This window comes from Rhinoderma darwinii, chromosome 4 (genome assembly GCF_050947455.1).
Source record: "Rhinoderma darwinii isolate aRhiDar2 chromosome 4, aRhiDar2.hap1, whole genome shotgun sequence".
Taxonomy (NCBI): Eukaryota; Metazoa; Chordata; class Amphibia; order Anura; family Rhinodermatidae; genus Rhinoderma; species Rhinoderma darwinii.
Genome location: NC_134690.1, coordinates 239,443,015 through 239,461,616, shown reverse-complemented (window position 1 = coordinate 239,461,616; position 18,602 = coordinate 239,443,015). Strand labels below are relative to the sequence as shown.

The following is an 18,602-nucleotide window of genomic DNA, read 5'->3' as shown; positions in this document are numbered from 1 at the left end:
AGCCATGGGGCCCACTGCAGTCAGAAAATAATTACGTATCCTGTGGATAGGTGATCATTTTTAGATTTTGTGAATATCCCTTTAATGGGTTTTCTAAACCAGACAACTCTGTTAATAGAAAACTGATATAAACCCGATTGTGCCACAATGCATCCTCTGTAAACGCTTTTTACAATGGTTGCCTCAAACTTATCATATTCCTTATGTTGCGTACAGTCAGTTTCATCATCCTAATATCCTGAAGCTGCTTGGTGTCTGCCTTTATAATGAACCTCAGTACATTATTCTTGAATTAATGGATGGTGGGGACCTGCTTTCATACTTGCGAGGCGCTCGGTCAAATACTCATGTAAGTATGAGCATTGTATTCCTTTATCTCTAGGTCACAAACAATTTACTTCCTATAAAGTAGTAAGTAGAGTTTCCCAAATCCTGTTTTGAGGTATGCGTTGTCCCATAAAACAATAAAACAACTAGAATTATTCTCTTGTGTGAAGAATTTTCTTATTATTTTCAACAGTTTCTGTGTTGATTTGGGCTCATTTGATGTGTGACAGCCACCAATCGTGGCCACAACATGTCATGCAGACAATCCCTATGGAGACCCTAAATAGTATATAAATCTGAGTGACATTCATTGGCTATCTAATATCTGCTACCTGAGTTGGAGAACAAGATAGCTCAGCACTTGAGTAGAATTTTATAAAGCTTCACACACATAGAGCCAACTAAAGATCTTGAACATTATATCTTATATCTTATATATATTATATTATATAAGAAAAATAGTAATCCCTTAGCATAGTAATATTTCACTTGAAAAAGTATGCCATTGTGTGAGCCACTAAGAAACAATGGTATTACTCATACTTTCTCTTACCTCTAAATGTATATGAGTCTATGATACTACTGTTGTTTTTTGACGGATGCTTAAAATGCTGCTAGTACCAGCCAGTAATACACAATGTAATTTATTCCATAATAAAATATGAAATTAACAAAATACATCTTAAATATTGTTAATTGTTCAAATATGTGCATTGACCTAGGCGTATAATATGTTATTTTTTTTAAAATAAGTTGTTAAGGGTTTGTCTGTGTTTGCAGCTTGAGTCTATCTCATATGTAATGCGAGTAAACATAGATTACTGTACTATTGTCATGATGCCCAAAATTTAGTGATGTTAAACTCCGCAAAAATCCTAAGAGTCTTTAGTCCAGAATTACATGTGGGGGCTGACATGGAAAGTTGGTTTCTCCAACATGCTCTTTCCAACAGTGGCTTTTATATTTATGGCTATATTTCTTATAGGTTCAAGATACATTGTTGTCAACTCTGGATCTTTTGGATATGTCACTGGATGTTTCAAAAGGCTGTGCATATCTGGAGCAAATGCATTTTGTTCACAGGTAAATGGTCATTTATTTGTAGTCTACATAATATAATGATATTATAATACGAACATGCTATCACCATCTTTATTTCCCTTCCCGCCACATCTATTTTCTGTTGCCATAACTTTTTTATTTTTCTGGCGACATAGCAGTATGAGGGCTTGTCTTTTGCAGGCCGAGTGGTCGTTTTTAATGAGAACATTTTATGTACCATATAATGTACCAAGAAACGTAAACATTTTTTATGTGGGAATGGAAAAAAAACCGCAATTCCTACATTGTTTTTTGGGGTTTTAATTTCACCGTGTGGTAAAAATTTTGATGTTTGAAACGTCTTTCTTCCATGTTCCATGGATGTCCCCTGGTCTTTTGTAGAGTCCTTGACCACACATATACTTATATATGTTAATAAAACATATTTTTCCAAGCTAAACAAGCCCAATTTTTCTATCCTTTCATTGTAAGTGACACTTCCCATGCCATTTAATAATCTAGTTGCCCGCCTTTGAACCCACTCCAGTTCTCCTATATCTTTTTTACAACGTGGAGCCCAAAACTAAATTCCATATTCAAGATGTGGCCCTACAAGGGATTTATAGAGGGGTAATATTACATTTGAATTACAGGTTTTTATCTCTCTTTTTATACACCCTAAAATCCTATTTGCTTTTGCAGCTGCTACTTGACATTGAGTGCTGCTTAGCTTATCTGTTACCAGAATACCCAGGTCCTTCTCTTGTTCCGTTATCTCCAGTTTTTTCCATTTAATGTATATGAATTAATACTATTATTTCATCCTAGGTGATTTACTTTACATTTATCAACATTAAATTTAATCTGCCAGGTTTTTGCCCATGCTGCCAGCTTATCTAGGTCTTTCTGTAATATTTTATAGTCAAGTTGAGTTTTAGGTATCCTACAAAGTTTTGCATCGTCAGTAAAAACTGACAACTTGCTATCAATCTCGTCCACAAAGTAATTAAATTACAGATTAAAAATAATTGGGCCTAACACCGATCCTTGTGGTACCCCGCTGCTGACTTCAGCTCATTTTGAGTAAGTTCCATTTATAACGACTCTTTGTTTTCTGTCCCTTAACCAATTCTTTACCCACTTGCATATATGGTCCCCCAGTCCCTGTGTCTGTAGCTTCAGAACAAGACTGTTGTGTGGAACAGTATCAAATGCTTTTGCAAAATCCAAATAAATCACATCAGTCGCATGACCGACATTAAGGTTTGCACTCACCTCCTCATAAAAACCGAGCATGTTAGTTAGACACGACCTATTTTTCATGAATCCATGCTGGTTATCAGTTATTAGATGTTTCTCTGCTATATAGTTTTGCAGTTCATCTTTTAGAATACCCTCAAATATTTTGCATACCACAGATGTCAAACTTATTGGACGGTAGTTACTCAGTTCCACCTTTTTACCCTTCTTAAATATTGGTACAACATCAGCCGTCCTCCAATCCTGTTGCGCTGATCCTGTTACAAGAGAGTCTGAGAAGATGAGATACAATGGTCTGTCCAATTCCATTAATACCCATGGATGAATGCCATCTGGGCCAGGGGGTTTAACAATATTTAATGTGCTCAGACGTAGCTGTACTTCCTCCTGTGTTAAGCAGGTAATATTGGGTGGGGAACCTTTATCACTATCCCCCTGAATATCTGGTACTGACAGCTCATCAGCGAACAAAAAGAGGAAAAGTACATGTTTAATATCTCAGCCCTCCCTTTGTCCTCTACAATTATATTCCCATGTCCAATGTCCATCTTTAAGAGGGTCAATATTATCAGATTTTTTTCTTTTTGGCATTAATATATTTATAGAAATGTTTGGGAGTCATATTAATGTCATTAGCGATTTGTTTTTTTGTAGATAACTTTGCTAACTTAATTTCATTTTTGAATTTCTATTGAGATCTTTGTAAGTCTGGAATGCTTTTGCAGAGCCCTCAGCCTTCAATGTTTTGAATGCTTTTTGTGTTTGTCCTACTATATTCAGTAATTCTCTATTCATCCATATTGGTCTCCTTTTATTCATAGACAATTTGTTACCAGTGGGTATAAACTTCTTACTACACGATTCATTTAATGTATCTTTAAAAACTCCTCATTTATCTTCAGTATTCCTATTTACAATTACATGATCCCAGTCAAGAAGACTAAGTGCTTCCCTCAGTTGATTGAATTTTGCTTTCCTAAAATTCCAGGGTTTTGTTGCTCCTCTTCGTATGGTTTTATTGAAAATTATATTAAAGGGGTTTTCCCATCTTGGACATTTATGGCATATCCACAGGTCCCACCTCTGAGACCCGCACCTATCTCTAGAATGGGGCCCCCTAAACCCCTGGTTGATAAACCAACCATTTTCGATAATGTACTGGATCTGGATCTTATCTAATACACTAGATACAAAATCAGAATCAGATGTTGTGGTCCGGGAGCACATGGGCAATAGTGACCACAGTATAGGGGTTTTCCTATCTTGACATTTATGGCATATCCTCAGGATATGCCATAAAAGTCCAATAGATGCGGGTCCGACCTATGCGACCCGCACCTATCTCTAGAACGGAGCCCCCTAAACCCCTGGTTAGATCAGGCCCTGGTTAGAACGGGCCCCTCTAAACCCCTGGTTAAGTGATCGGGGTTTACGGAAACAGCCGAGCTCACTGAGCTACACTGTTTCCGTAACTCCCATAGAAGTGAATGGATGAACTACTGAGTCCCGGAAACAGCCTTGCTACGCTGTTTCCGTAACTCCCATTTACTTCTATGGGAGCTACGGAAACAGCGTAGCTCAGCGAGCACTCGGCTGTTTCTGTAACTCTTGACCACCTAACCAGGAAGTGACCAGGAGGCAGCAGAGCCGAGTAAGCTAGAACGGGGTTTAGGGGTCCCCGTTCTAGAGATAGGTGCGGGTCGCATAGGTCAGACCCGCATCTATTGGACTTTTATGGCATATCCTGAGGATATGCCATAAATGTCAAGATAGGAAAACCCCTATACTGTCGTCACTATTGCCCATGTGCTCCCGGACCTCAATATCTAATTCTGATTTTGTATCTAGTCTATTAGATAAGACCAGATCCAGTACATTATCCAAAATGGTTGGTTTATCAACCAACTGAGTGAAATCATTTTCTTAAATTGTGTATAAAAACTTCCAGCTTTTAGCACTTCCAGCGGCCTCCATGTCCCAATTAAAGTCAGAATAGTTAAAATCCCCCATAATAAGGACTCCATTATTATTTGCTGCCTTTTCTATTTGTTGCAGCGTTTTATCCTCAGTCTGTTCCGCTATGTTCAGTAGCTTATCACAAACTCCAATGAGTAGTTTACCGTTATTAATCACTCCATGAATATTTACCCATAAAGATTTAGATTTTTTGCCCAGATCTTGTGACTCATCAGAGTCATGTCCCCCAGGTGTTGCTTCGATTAAAGGAGAATTATCTTTATGCCAAGTTGGAGAACTGTGTGTTCCAAGAGAAGTCTCTACCCTTCCTGGGCTATATCATCTCTGATCAAAGTCTCAAAATGGACCCTGAGAAGGTCAAGGCTGTCCTGGAGTGGCCACGCCCCCAAGGCTTAAGGGCCATACAACGCTTCCTGGGATTCGCCAACTTCTACCGACTGTTCATTCCCAACTTCTCTTCTTTGACAGCTCCCATCTCCACCCTCACTAAAAAGGGAATGAATGCCAAGGCATGGACTCCAGAGGCTGAAGTCACATTTAAAACCTTAAAAAAGGCCTTCACGTCAGCCTCTATTCTTCATCATCCTGATGTATCCTTACAGTTTTCGTCAGAGGTGTACACCTCATCTGTTGCTGCTGGTGCACTTCTGTTCCAGAGAGGTTCGAAAGGCAAGACGGTGGTATGTGGCTACTACTCCAAGCTGTTTTCTCCTGCAGAGCACAACTACTCGATTGGGGATCGGGAGTTACTGGCCATTAAGCTGGTCCTGCAGGAGTGGAGATACCTAATGGATGGCGCAGCTCATCCTATCCTGGTCTTCACAGACCACAAGAACCTGACCTACCTACAGACGGCTCAATGGCTGAATCCTCGTGAAGCCAGGTGGTTGTTGTTTTTTGCGCGGTTCCGGTTCGAACTCCACTACCGACCTGCCGACAAGAATGTGAGGGCCGATGCCTTGTCTAGGTCATTTGAAACAGAGGACACTGTGGAGTCCCCACAGAATATTATCGACCCTTCCTGCATCTATTCTGTTAACCCTCTGCAAGTTAGAGACATTCCTCCAGGAAGGACTTTTGTACGTCTGGCAGACAGAGGAAGAATCCTTCACTGGGGTCACAATACCAAGCTGGCAGGTCACATGGGTACCCGTAAGACCTGAGACCTAATTGCCCGTCAGTTCTGGTGGCCAACGCTGCCCAAAGACGTCATGGACTTTGTCTCCTCCTGTACGGTGTGTGCAGCAAACAAAGTTGCCCACTCCAGACCAGCTGGTCTGCTCCAACCACTGCATGTGCCCGATGCCCGCTGGCGGCATGTTGCTATGGACTTTGTCACAGATCTGCTTCTCTCTGTGGGATTCAGTGTGATCTGGGTGGTAGTGGATCGATTTTCTAAAATGGCTCATTTTGTTCCCCTGACTGGTCTGACTTCTGCTGCTCGACTGGCCGACCTCTTCGTTCAACACATCTTCCATCTGCACGGCTTGCCTACATATTGTCTCAGATCGAGGGGTCCAGTTCACCTCGAAGTTCTGGAGAGCACTTTGCGGCCTCCTCAGTGAAAAGTTGGACTTCTCCTCGGCTTATCAACCTCAGTCCAATGGACAAGTCGAACGGGTTAACCAAAAAGGTACAAAGGTCTGGCTGTCTTCCAGGAATATCCGGCTGAGGGTGCCGTCTTGCAAGTTTGCTCCCAGGTTCCTCGGACCCTTTGAGATTCTGCTACAGCTCAATCCTGTGTCGTACAAGCTTCGGCTACCTCCTACCCTCAAGATCCCTAACTCCTTCCATGTCTCCTTGCTGAAGCCCGTGGTCCTGAACCGCTACTCCAGGACTCCTAGTTCCACAGTGGCTTCTGGCAGTTCGTCTGGGACTTTCGAAGTGAGGGAGTTCCTGGCCACCAAGAAAGTGGGAGGAAGGACGTTTTATTTGGGGGATTGGAGGGGATTTGGTCCAGAGGAGAGGTCTTGGGAGCCAGAGGAGAACATCGATGCCTCTGTCCTTGTGAAGAGATTTCTCTCCCGCTCTGGCCCCAAGAAGAGGGGGGATACTGTAACGTCTATGGCCAAGGGCCATCGTTCAGTGCTCGCGCGTGCACGGCCTTAAAGGGCCAGTACGAGTCCAGCTGTCATTACTCAATAATTAGCCCAAATGGCTGCTGGGCTATAAAAAGGGCTCCTCCCACTTGATCCTTGCCTCAGCAATGTTGTATACCTAAGTTTGTCTTGCAAATGGTCTCCCATGCTATCGTATCTATAGTGAGAGTCAAGTTGTGTCTCCGCTACTGTCTACATTGCTTCAGGTACCCGTTGTGGACTATAGACATTATTTTGTACCTAGTTGGCCAGCTGCTACCCCGCTATGCGGTACGGCCCAGTGGGTCCACACCCCGCATCGTGACAGTCATATGGATACAGCAATATGCGGGAAGCACTAGCTTTCTATGGCGTATTCATACGACGTATGTCGGGAATGGGTTAAATGCTCCTCCAGCCGTCTTACCATTCTTACCCACAGCACAGCTGCACTCTCCCCATTTAGATGCAGCCCATCCCTACCATAGAGCCTGTTGCTGACAGAGAAGTCAGCCCAGTTCTCCATGAACCTAAACTCTTCCTTCCTGTACCAATTTCTAAAACACTTATTTGACTCCCTAATCCACCGCTGTCTTTTTTGTGATGCTCGTGGCACTTTTAGTATTTCTGAAAACACTACCTTGGATTTCCTGGACTTCAGCTTCTCTCCTAGTTCCCTAATATCATTTTTAAGGACCTGCCATCTCCCACTGACTTTGTCATTGGTAACGATGTGTACCATGACTGCCGGGTCTTCCCCAGTCCCACCCGACAATCTGTCTATTCGATCTGCAATATGCTGAACCTGAGCATCCATCAGACATCACACTGTTCAGCATTCACGGTCGCGGTGACAGATGACGCTATTTGTCTACCTAATAATAGAATCCCCTACCACCAGCATCTGTCTGACCCTTCCTACGGCAATCCTTATCCTGGTTGCTAGGAGCAACGCCCTGTAGTAGTGATACTGGCCCTGGACTTGCATCCCTAATATCAGCCAAACATGCATATTCACTAGGTTGTGCCAGTTTAGGACTAGCACTGGCACGTTTTCTCCTACACCTTCCTCTAACTGTTACCCAGCTGCTAATCTACAGATCCTGAGTGTGTCCCCTTCCACCGCCTCCATCTCGCTGGCCACAGCCAGTGTTTGCTCAGTGAGCTCTAAACTCCTCTCCAGGTTTGCAATGTTCCCTCTAAGTCTTGGCAGCTCCTGAGCGGAGCAGTTGGCGAGCAGGGCGAATCTCCATCAATGGTGGGCGATCTGATGACCAAAAGTAATACCCCCCCCCCTGTAAACGCTAATACAGCAACTAAATAAGAAAATTTATTTTAAATTACTTTTTTAAATACTATAATATTACAAGTACAGCAGTAAAATAGACCGTTATAAACACCAATTATGGGCATCAATGAAAGAATCCCTCATTATACCAGTGTCCCTATAGATAGCGCCACACAGACCTCCTGTAGATAGCACCACACAGACCCCTTGTAGAGAGCACCACACACAGACGCCCTGTAGGTAGTGCCACACAGCCACTGTAGATAGTGCCACACATCCCCTGTAGATAGTGTCACACACATCCCGCTGTAGATAATCACCCCCCTGTAGATAGCGACACACAGTCCCCCTGTAGATAGCATCACACACCCCCCCTGTAGATAGCATCACCCCTGTAGATAGCATCACACACAGACCCCTTGTAGATAGCATCACACAGACCCTCCTGTAGATACTGCCACACAGCCTGCTATAGATAGTGCCACACAGACCCCTGTAGATAGTGCCACACAGACCCCTGTAGATAGTGCCCCACAGACCCCTGTAGATAGTCCCCAACAGACCCCCCTGTAGATAGCGCCCCACAGACCCTCCTGTAGATACTGCCACACGGACCCACCTGTAGATACTGCCACACAGACCCCCCTGTAGATACTGCCACACAGACCCCCTATAGATAGTGCCACACAGACCCCTATAGATAGTGCCACACAGCCCCCCTGTAGATAGTGTCACGCAGACCCCTGTAGATACTGCCACATAGACCCCTGTAGATAGTGCCACACAGACCCCTGTAGATAGTGCCACACAGACCCCTATAGATAGTGCCACACAGCCCCCCTGTAGATAGTGTCACACAGACCCCTGTAGATACTGCCACATAGACCCCTGTAGATAGTGCCACACAGACCCCTGTAGATAGTGCCACACAGACCCCTGTAGATAGTGCCACACAGACCCCCTGTAGATAGTGCCACACAGACCACCTGTAGATACTGCCACACATCTCCCTGTAGATACTGGCACACAGCCCCCTATAGATACTGATACACAGCCCCCTGTAGATAGTGCCACACAGACCCCCTGTAGATAGTGCCACACAGACCACCTGTAGATACTGCCACACATCTCCCTGTAGATACTGGCACACAGCCCCCTATAGATACTGATACACAGCCCCCTGTAGATAGTGCCACACAGACTTTCCTGTAGATACTGCCACACACACCCCCTGTAGATAGTGCCACACACAGCTCCCTTGTATATAGTGCCACACAGCAATCCCCCTGTATATAGTGCTACACAGCCCCCCTCTCCCCTTGAATATAGCGCTACACAGCCCCCCTCCCCTTGTATATAGCGCTACGCAGCCCCCTCCCCCTGTATATACTGCCACACAGATCCCTAATAAAATAAAAAAGTTGTAATTACCTTGGCCCGTTCTCCGGTAAGACGCATGTGCAGAACGGCGTGATGGTGTGAAATCATCACGCTGGCCTGCGCGACTCCCAGCACCTTATCGGCTGCAGGCTTAACGTGGCCTGCAGCCTATAGTATTCATTTGTATCTGTGTCCTGCGCTATTGATTCAGTTGAAAAAACGGAAACCTACCAGAACGGTGACAAAAGGAAACCGTTAGCAATGTTTCCATCACCACGATGGAAACCTCCGACAGAACCCCTCAAAGAAAAGCCAACGCTGATGTGAACAGACCCTAAGATATGCTTGACAAGCATCTTTGCACAAATTGAAATCCGTTTTTCACAATATCTCCACTGTTAAAGTGACGGCCTTGCTACTGTTTTCTGGAGAACCCCGAAAGTTAACTAAGGTAATCCTAATTTGGAAACACTGGTCTAGAACAGTGTTTCTTAAAGGGAACCTGTCACCAGCATTTCACCTATTGAACGTTACTTATCCTTTACTGGCCACTGCTATCAAAAGTTCATTGCCGTTATCCCATCTCCTAAACTCCTCCTCCGACTGTAAATAATGGTCTGCCAACAATTTGCGCCTTTTATCGTAATAATCCGTCGTCCCTTTGAGTGGACACTCCAGAATAGGACACCAATGCACAAGCGCAGGATTTTGTGTCCTGGGGAAAGGCAAGGAGCTGTCAATCAAAAGTAAGGAGGTGGGGTAAACGCGGAAAGACTTGAGGAATGAAGATTTGACTCTTTTATGCTCATTAGCATACGGTGTGGGAACACTAAAAAAACGGAATACTAAGGGTATGTGCACACGCACTGTTTTCAGACGTAATTCGGGCGTTTTATGCCTCGAATTACGCCAGAAAAAACGGCTACATTACGCCTACAAACATCTACCCATTGCTTTCAATGGGTTTTACGATGTTCTGTTCCCACGAGGTAATTTTACTTTGCTTTAATTCCTATGAAACGCCTAAAGGGTTAAAACACTTTGTGAATGCTGATTCGAATACCTTGAGGGGTGCAGTTTTCAAAATGGGGTGACTTCTGGGGATTTTCTAATATATAATGCCCTCAAAGCCACCTCAGAACTGAACTGGTCCCTGAAAAAATAGCCTTTTGAAATTTTCTTTAAAAAATGAGAAATTGCTGCTAAAGTTCTAAGCCTTGTAACGTCCTAGAAAAATAAAAGGACGTTCAAAAAACGATGCAAACATAAAGTAGACATATGGGGGATGTTAACTAGTAACTATTTTGTGTGGTATTACTATCTGTTTTACAAGCAAATACATTTAAATTTAGAAAAATGCTAATTTTTGAATTTTTTTTCTAAATTGTGGGGTTTTTCAGAAATAAGTACCAAAATTATCGACAAAATTTTTTCACTAACATAAAGTACAACATGTCACGAGAAAACAATCTCAGAATTGCTTGGATAGGTAAAAGCATTCCAACGTTTTTACCACATAAAGTAACACATGTCAGATTTGAAAAAATTGGCTGGGTCCTGAAGGCCAAAACAGGCTGGGTCCTGAAGGCAGGGCTGCCATCAGGAATTTCTGGGCCCCATACTGCCAATGAGTCTGGGCCCCCGCCCCCCTCGTTGGGTGAAATGTAAAGGGGCGGGAGGTAGGGCACATTAAAAAGAAAACTCTTTGGAGGAGCAGGGCAGAGACAGGAGGTGGGTGTCGGAGGGCAAAGGGGAGAGACTAAGTGCCAGGGCTGGGAGAACTGAAGGTAGCAGTGGTAGCCAGGGGGGAGACGCAACCTCACAGGGGCTCTGTGGAGTGACAGGGAAGAGACAAGAGACAGCGGCTCTGTGGGGGGCAAAAAGGGAAAGTGTGCGTGCGTGCGTGCGTGCGTGCGTATAGAATCTGTCAGGGTGTAGGAGGGCAATATAAACAAAAATCATTGCACTGAAGCCCTATACACAGCAGAGTCACTCACCAAAATGTAGTCCCTAAGATCTCCCACCGCCACGGGCATGCCTGGATGATGCTTTTGCATTCTCTTCACACGCTGCACACACGTTATCTGTGTAAAAACCACACAACAAAATTAATTCAGACACCAAACCAGAAAAAAATTCAGATCCTAGACCAGACCTGTTAGGTAATTCAGACACCTTTCCACCAGACCCCTACCTGTGGCCAGAGTTTAGCATTTAGACTTTTATCTACAGGGGAGTGTGTGTGGCGCTATCTACAGGGGGCAGTGTGTGGAGCTATTTACAGGGGGGGGTGTGGCACTATCTACAGGGGGGTGTGTGTGGCACTATCTACAGGGGGGTGTGTGTGGCACTATCTACAGGGGGGGTGTGTGTGGCACTATCTACAAGAGGGGTGTGTGGCACTATCTACAGGGGGGTGTGTGTGGCACTATCTACAGGGGGTGTGTGTGGCACTATCTACAGGGGGTGTGTGTGGCACTATCTACAGGGGGGTGTGTGTGGCACTATCTACAGGGGGGTGTGTGTGGCGCTATCTACAGGGGGCTGTGTGTGGCGCTATCTACAGGGGAGGTGTGTGGCACTATCTACAGAGGAGGTGTGTGGCACTATCTACAGGGGGGGTGTGGCACTATCTACAGGGGGGGGGGTGTGGCACTATCTACAGGGGGGTGTGTGGCACCATGTACTGGGGTGTGTGTGGCGCTATGTACAGGCGGGTGTGTGTGGCGCTATGTACAGGCAGGTGTGTGTGGCGCTATCTACAGGGGGCTGTGTGTAGCGCTATCTACAGGGGGTGTGTGGCGCTATCTACAGGGTGGGTGTGGCGCTATCTACATGGGATTGTGTGGTGCTATCTACAGGGGTCAGTGTGTGGCACTATCTACAGGGGAGTGTGTGTGTGGCGCTATCTACAGGGGGTATGTTCGGCACTAACTACAGGGGAGTGTGTGGCACTCTCTACAGGGGATTCCAGTCCAGGAGGAGACCCTGACCTCACTGTCCATATATGGACAGTGACCTCAGGGTCTACCTCTAGGAGAGGAATCCCCGGCCAGAGTGTCGGCAACTCTCTGGCCGGGGATTCCGCTCCTGGATGGGTGAATGGCAGAGCAGGAAGCTGATACTTTCCTGCTCTGCCATAGTATTCAATTGTATCTGCATCCTGTGGACGCAGATACAATTGAATATGGCAGTGGCTGAGACACGTCTGGGACAGTAATTTGCCGGGACTGCCTCTGTAGATTCAGGACAGTCCCTGCAAATTCAGGACTGTTGCTAACTATGCCTCCGGCATAAGCTTTCTCCCCCTACCCAGGTATACTCTCTCCTTCCTCTACCCCTCCCCATGTATGCATCACTTTTCACCCAATTATTACCCCCCCCCCCATTGTATAATACCTCCTCCGGTGGAGGGATGTCACGATACCAGAATATGGACTTCGGTACCGATGCTTTGTGTAGTATTGCGATTTCGATAACAAAGCGATACTTTGCCAACAGTAATAAAAAAACAAAACAGTTCTTCCATTTCTTATGTGAGGCGCGAGGTGTGATGGTAAATTTAACCTCCATGTGCCTCACATTAATAGTAATTAACCCCATCATGTTCCTCAATTATAATGGGTTAATGTGTAAGGTACATGATGGGGTTAATTACTATTAATGTGAGGCACATGGAGGTTAAATTTATCACACCTCGTGCCCCTCATTATTAAGTGAAAGAAGTTTTTATTTTATTTTTTAGAGCGTACATATAAATGACGCAAAATAATTGTTGTGCAGGTTATTACGGCCGCGCCAATACCGAATGCGTATATTTTATGTATTGAGACTTATTTTAATGTGTTTTGTAAAAAAGGTGTATGTGTATTTTTTTTAAATTTAACATTACTTTATGTTTTTACTTTATTTTTTAAACTTTAATGTACTGGTATATATCTATATACGGATAGTACACAGGCAGTTGTTAGGACAGACCTGAGTATGCCCTAACAGGAAATATGGTAAGACAGCCCTGGGGTCCTTCATTGGACCTTGGGCTGTCTGCCCATATATGGTATGTCCCTCAATCGCGTCACAGGGATTCCTGTGACGTGATCCAAGGGGCATCCCCCCTTCTTATTTTCCCCTGAATGCTGCAGTCAGCTTTGATCGCAGCATTCAGGGGAATAGCGGCGGAGATGAGAGGTTTCTTTGATCTCTGCCTTTATAGAGTGGGACTGCGGCTGTGTAATACAACCATTGCCCCGCCCGCGGTCAGCACGAGGTGATGCGGGCGGCGCTGCACTAATGAGTGGCGGTTCAGGCACTGAAGACAGAACATGGGGGTGTTTTGTAGTGCACCCGCCATGTTCTGTTTTCAGTGCCGCCGCTCATTAGTGCAGTGCTGGCCGCATCACATAATCCTGGCGGTGCGCACATGTCAGGAATCCGGAGCAGGGCCGTGACTATTACACAGCCGCAGCTCCGCTCTCATACATTCATGTATTAAAATATTGAGCTGTGCGGCCGCACAGCTTAGTATCGAAATACATGAAATAACGGTATCGAACCGTTTGGGGGTGCACGGTATCAAAACCGTATCGAAGTTTTGATGCATCGTGCATCCCTACTCAAGTGCCATCCTCCCTCCATTATTATCTCCTTCCCACTCTAGCATCATTTCCCTCCCTATCCAATGCCATCTCCCTGCCCCCATTATCATCTCCCTGCCCCCATTATCATCTCCCTGCCCCCATTATCATCTCCCTGCCCCCATTATCATCTCCCTGCCCCCATTATCATCTCCCTGCCCCCATTATCATCTACCCCATCCCCATAGAAAGCAAAAATCTTCCCCACGTCTGTATTAGTTCACACTGCAGCATAGGATTGTATCACTCAGCTCCACGATGGCTCTTTTCTCCTGTCCTGTGTAAACAGAGGGAGAAGACAGGTTTATTGTCACATGTTACACAGGACGGAAGATAAGAGCCGTAGAGCTGATACAATCCTATGCTGCAGTGTTAACATAATACAGAGGTGGGTAAAATATTTACTTTCTATGGGGGCAGGAGGAGATTTTTTCAGGAGGCTCCGGGCAGCAGCAGCCGGGCACAGACATAACTTAGTACTCACTGTGTCTGAAGTAGAAGACGACGACTGCTGCTGCTGGACGTATCCTCCGAGGCTGAGCTCATAACTCCCGCTGCTGTGATGTCTCCACCCCTTGTCTCCTCCCCACACGCTGTCACGCTGTTGTGGAGGAGGAGGGGCGGGCACATCTCACTCTCCAGCGGGCCCTTACGGTTTTATTCTGATGTAAGGAATGGGCCCCTGCTTCGTGATGGGACCTGTTCCTTTCACTGAAATGAAATCGTAAGAGCCACACTGCCGTGAGTCTATTAATTCCAGCGGCAGAGTGCGGGCCCCTTTTTTTAAAAATGTATGCCCGGGCCCCTCACTGCAGTACCCCCAGTACCCCCCTGATGGCGGCCCTGCCTGAAGGGGTTAACATCGGCACAAAAGGAGCTTCATGGCATGGGTTTCCATGGTCGAGCAGCTGCATGCAAGCCATTTACCACCAAGCACAATGCCAAGCGTAGGGTGTAGTGGTGGAAACGTGTTCTGTGGAGTGATGAATCATGCTTCTCTATCTGGCAGTCTGAATGATGAGTCTGGGTTTGGTGAATGTCAGGAGAATACCTGCCTGACTACATTGTGCCAACTGTAAAGTTTTTCATGAAAGAGGGATAATGCTATGCGATTGTTTCTCAGGGGTTAGCCTAACTTGCTTTGTTCCAGTGAAGGGAAATCTTAATGCTTCAGCATAACAAGATATTTTAGACAATTGTATGCTTCAAACTTTGTGGGAACAGTTTGGGGAAGGCCCTTTTCTGTTCCAGTATGACAGTGCCCAGCGCACAAAGCACGGTCCATAAAGGCATGGTTGGGTGAGTTTGGTGTGGAAGAACTTGACTGGCCCACATAGAGCCCTGAACTCAACCCCATGTAACCCCTTTGGGATGAACTAGAATGGAGATTGCGAGCCAGGCCCTCTCGTCCAACATCAGTGTCTGCCCTCACAAATGCTGTTCTGAATGAAAGGGCAAAAATTGCCACAGACACACTTCAAAATCCGTCCCAGAAGAGTGGAATCTGTTTTAGCTGCAATGGGGAGGACCAACTCCATATTAATGACTATGGATTTAGAATGGGATGTCATAAAATGTCCTGTAGGTGTAATGTGTAGATGTCCCAATACTTTTGTTTGTATAGTGTATCCTATGCACAATTTCCCATGATAATAGATTTAAATAATGCAGTTTAAATACCGCATAGTGTACATTATAAATGTAAAAAACTGAATTTTAATATTTTACTTTTATGCTGTAATATAAATTACAGGTCCAAAACGTCTTTACCACTATTAATTCCAGGAAGATTGTACATATTGAAGTATATGGTAATCTGTTCTCTATGACAATATTGTACCTTACAGAAATTTCTCGAGGACATCTCTCAGTAAGGCCACGGGCGTATTTTGGTCAGTAATTGGCATCAGTACTTGTTAGCCAAAACCAGGAGTGGGGCCAAAGCCATTAAAGGGAATGTGTCGCTAGAAACAGTTAGTATATAAATGATTACACATTGTTCGAATTTTTTAATTTTTTCACAAGTTAGGAAATATTATAAATTAAATTCTAATTTATAACATTTCCATGTCCTGGTCACTAGAGCAATTCCCAAAATTGCAGCATTGGCATGTGGTAAAGCAACCTCATTGCTTTATCGTGCAAAATTGGAGGAGACACACTCGCTCTAGTGTCCTCAAACAATCCCCCCTCCTTTATCCTGGCTAGTGCCAGGAGAAAGGAGGGGGTTGAATGCTCAAACTTCCTACACTGTGTGCCGCCATTTTTTGAGCGAATGCACAGTGTAGGAGGATTAGATAGTGGTAATCACACAGTATAACACGAACATACACACACATCACATACACAAACATAACTTACCTGCTCCTGCCGCCGCCGCTGTCGCCGCCGCTGCTGCCTCCGCTCCTGCTACCGCTCCTAGTCTGAACATATGGCCGGAGGCCGCGACCGGAATTAGTAGTCTTACTGTCCGGCCGCGGCTTCCGGTCCACATGAAAATGGCTCCGGATGTCGCTCTGCCGAAGATCTTCCTTTTGGTCTGTGTGCGAGCGGCGCATGCGCCGTTCCCACACAGATGGCGTACACTATAGTGAATGGAACTGCTCCCGTTCGCATTCTCTATGGGGATGTATGTGCCGTATTCCATCTCTGTATGTGTCGTTAATCGACACATACAGAGATCAAAAAAAAATGCCAGCCCCCATAGAGAAGTAAAAGAAAGAAAAAATAAAATAGTACAACACAAAAACACAAATAAATAAAATTTATTTTAACCCTTTCACGACCAATGACGAAAATGAACGTCATGGTCGGCTGCTAGTTCCCGCACCATGACGTTCATTTTCGTCAGTATTTCAAACTGTCACTCTGTGTAAACACAGAGTGACAGGCGAGCGCTGACAGCTGTCATAGACAGCTGTCATGTCAATCTCACCGGACAGCGGACCATCGCCGCTGCTTTCGGCAATTAACCCCTTAAGTGCGGCGATGGATTGCCGTCACCGCATTTAAGTGGTTTGAAGCACATCGGCAGCCCCCATGAAGTGATCGTGGGGGCTACCGATGCTTGTCGCGGCAATCGGAGGTCAGACAATGACCTCCAGGTTGCCATGTACGGAAACCTCGGAGGAACAGCCTCTGGCCTGTTCTCCTCGGCTTTCTGTCAGTGTGACTGTCACGTCACAATGACAGTTAGAGTACATTACACTATGTGTGTAGTGTAATGTACTCTAGCAGCGACCAAAGCTGCAAGTCTAAATGTCCCCTAGTGGGACAAGTAAAAAAAGTAAGAATAAGTAATAAATGTTTTTTTTAAAAAAAATGGGTAAAAATGAGTTTATAAGTTATATAAATACAAAATGTTTTTTTTTCCTATAATAAGACTTTTATTATAGAAAAAAAATGAACACGTTAAAAAAGTACACATATTTGGTATCACCGCGTACGTAACGACCCCAACTATAAAACTGTAATGTTATTTTTCCCGCACGATGAACACCTAAAAAAAAAACAATAAAAAACTACGACAGAATCGCAATTTTTTTGGTCACCACCGCTCCCTAAATAAAGAATTAAAAGTGATCAAAAAGTCGCATGTACCCAAAAATAGTACCAATAAAAACTACAACCCGTCCCGCAAAAAATAAACCCTTACACAGCTTTTTTGACTAAAAAATAAAAAAATGATGGCTCTCAGAATATGGTGACACAGAATTTTTTTTTTTTTATAAATAAGTGATTTTATTGTGCAAACGCTAAAAAAAAGGACCAAACCTATATACATATGGTATCGCCATAATCGTACCAACTCCCAGAATAAAGTAAAAATGTCATTTATAGCGTACGGTGAACGCCGCAAAAAGAAAACCTAAAAAACTGTGTCAGAATTCCTGTTTTTTGGTCAGAATTGCAAAAAAAATTGAATAAAAAGTGATCAAAAAAAATCGCATGTACCCCAAAATGGTACCAATGAAAACTACAGATTGTCCCGCAACAAATAATCCCTCACACTTCTCCGGTGGTGAAAAAATAAAAAAGTTCTGGCTCTCAGAATATAACAATGCAAAATGTGCTGAGTGTGAGTGTTCCAAAATCGGTTAAGATCGGGCGCCATTTATCAGTGCGAAACCGGCCACACATCTATGAATTATTATTTATTTACCGCATTATTATAACCTCTTATTATGCCCTGATGTACTCCGCACAGATTACATATGCCCCCACATTACAAACTGAAATATCAGCGAAACCCCAAACAAAACGGCTTCCCTCCCTTCTGAGCCCTGCAGCGTGCCCAAGCAGCAGGTTGCGCCCACACATATGGCATCGCCATACCCGAGAGAACCCGCTAAACGTTTTATGAGGTATTTGTCTTCTGTGGCACAAACTGGGCACAACATATTATGCACTAAAATGGCATATCAGTGGAAAATTGCAATTTTCACTTTGAACCATCCGCTGTGCACTAACCCCTTTGTGCACTATGACTTAATTGCCCGTCATGGTGCGGCGGTTGATGTATGGAGCGGGCTCACGTGCTGTGCCCACTCCATACGCTGCGGGTGTCAGCTGTGTATTACAGCTGACACCCGGGACTAACGGACAGGTACAGCGAAC

General features: G+C 44.7%; 1 protein-coding gene across 1 annotated transcript in view; it reads left to right on the top strand.

Moving 5' to 3' along the window:
* The window catches only part of ROS1 (ROS proto-oncogene 1, receptor tyrosine kinase), a 223,311-nt gene that overhangs the window by 158,587 nt on the left and 46,122 nt on the right, over positions 1-18,602 (top strand). Inside the window, exons 36-37 of the mRNA XM_075863703.1 lie at positions 217-349; positions 1,313-1,410. Coding sequence (XP_075719818.1) covers positions 217-349; positions 1,313-1,410 — 231 coding nt within the window. The remainder of the gene's footprint in view (positions 1-216; positions 350-1,312; positions 1,411-18,602) is intronic.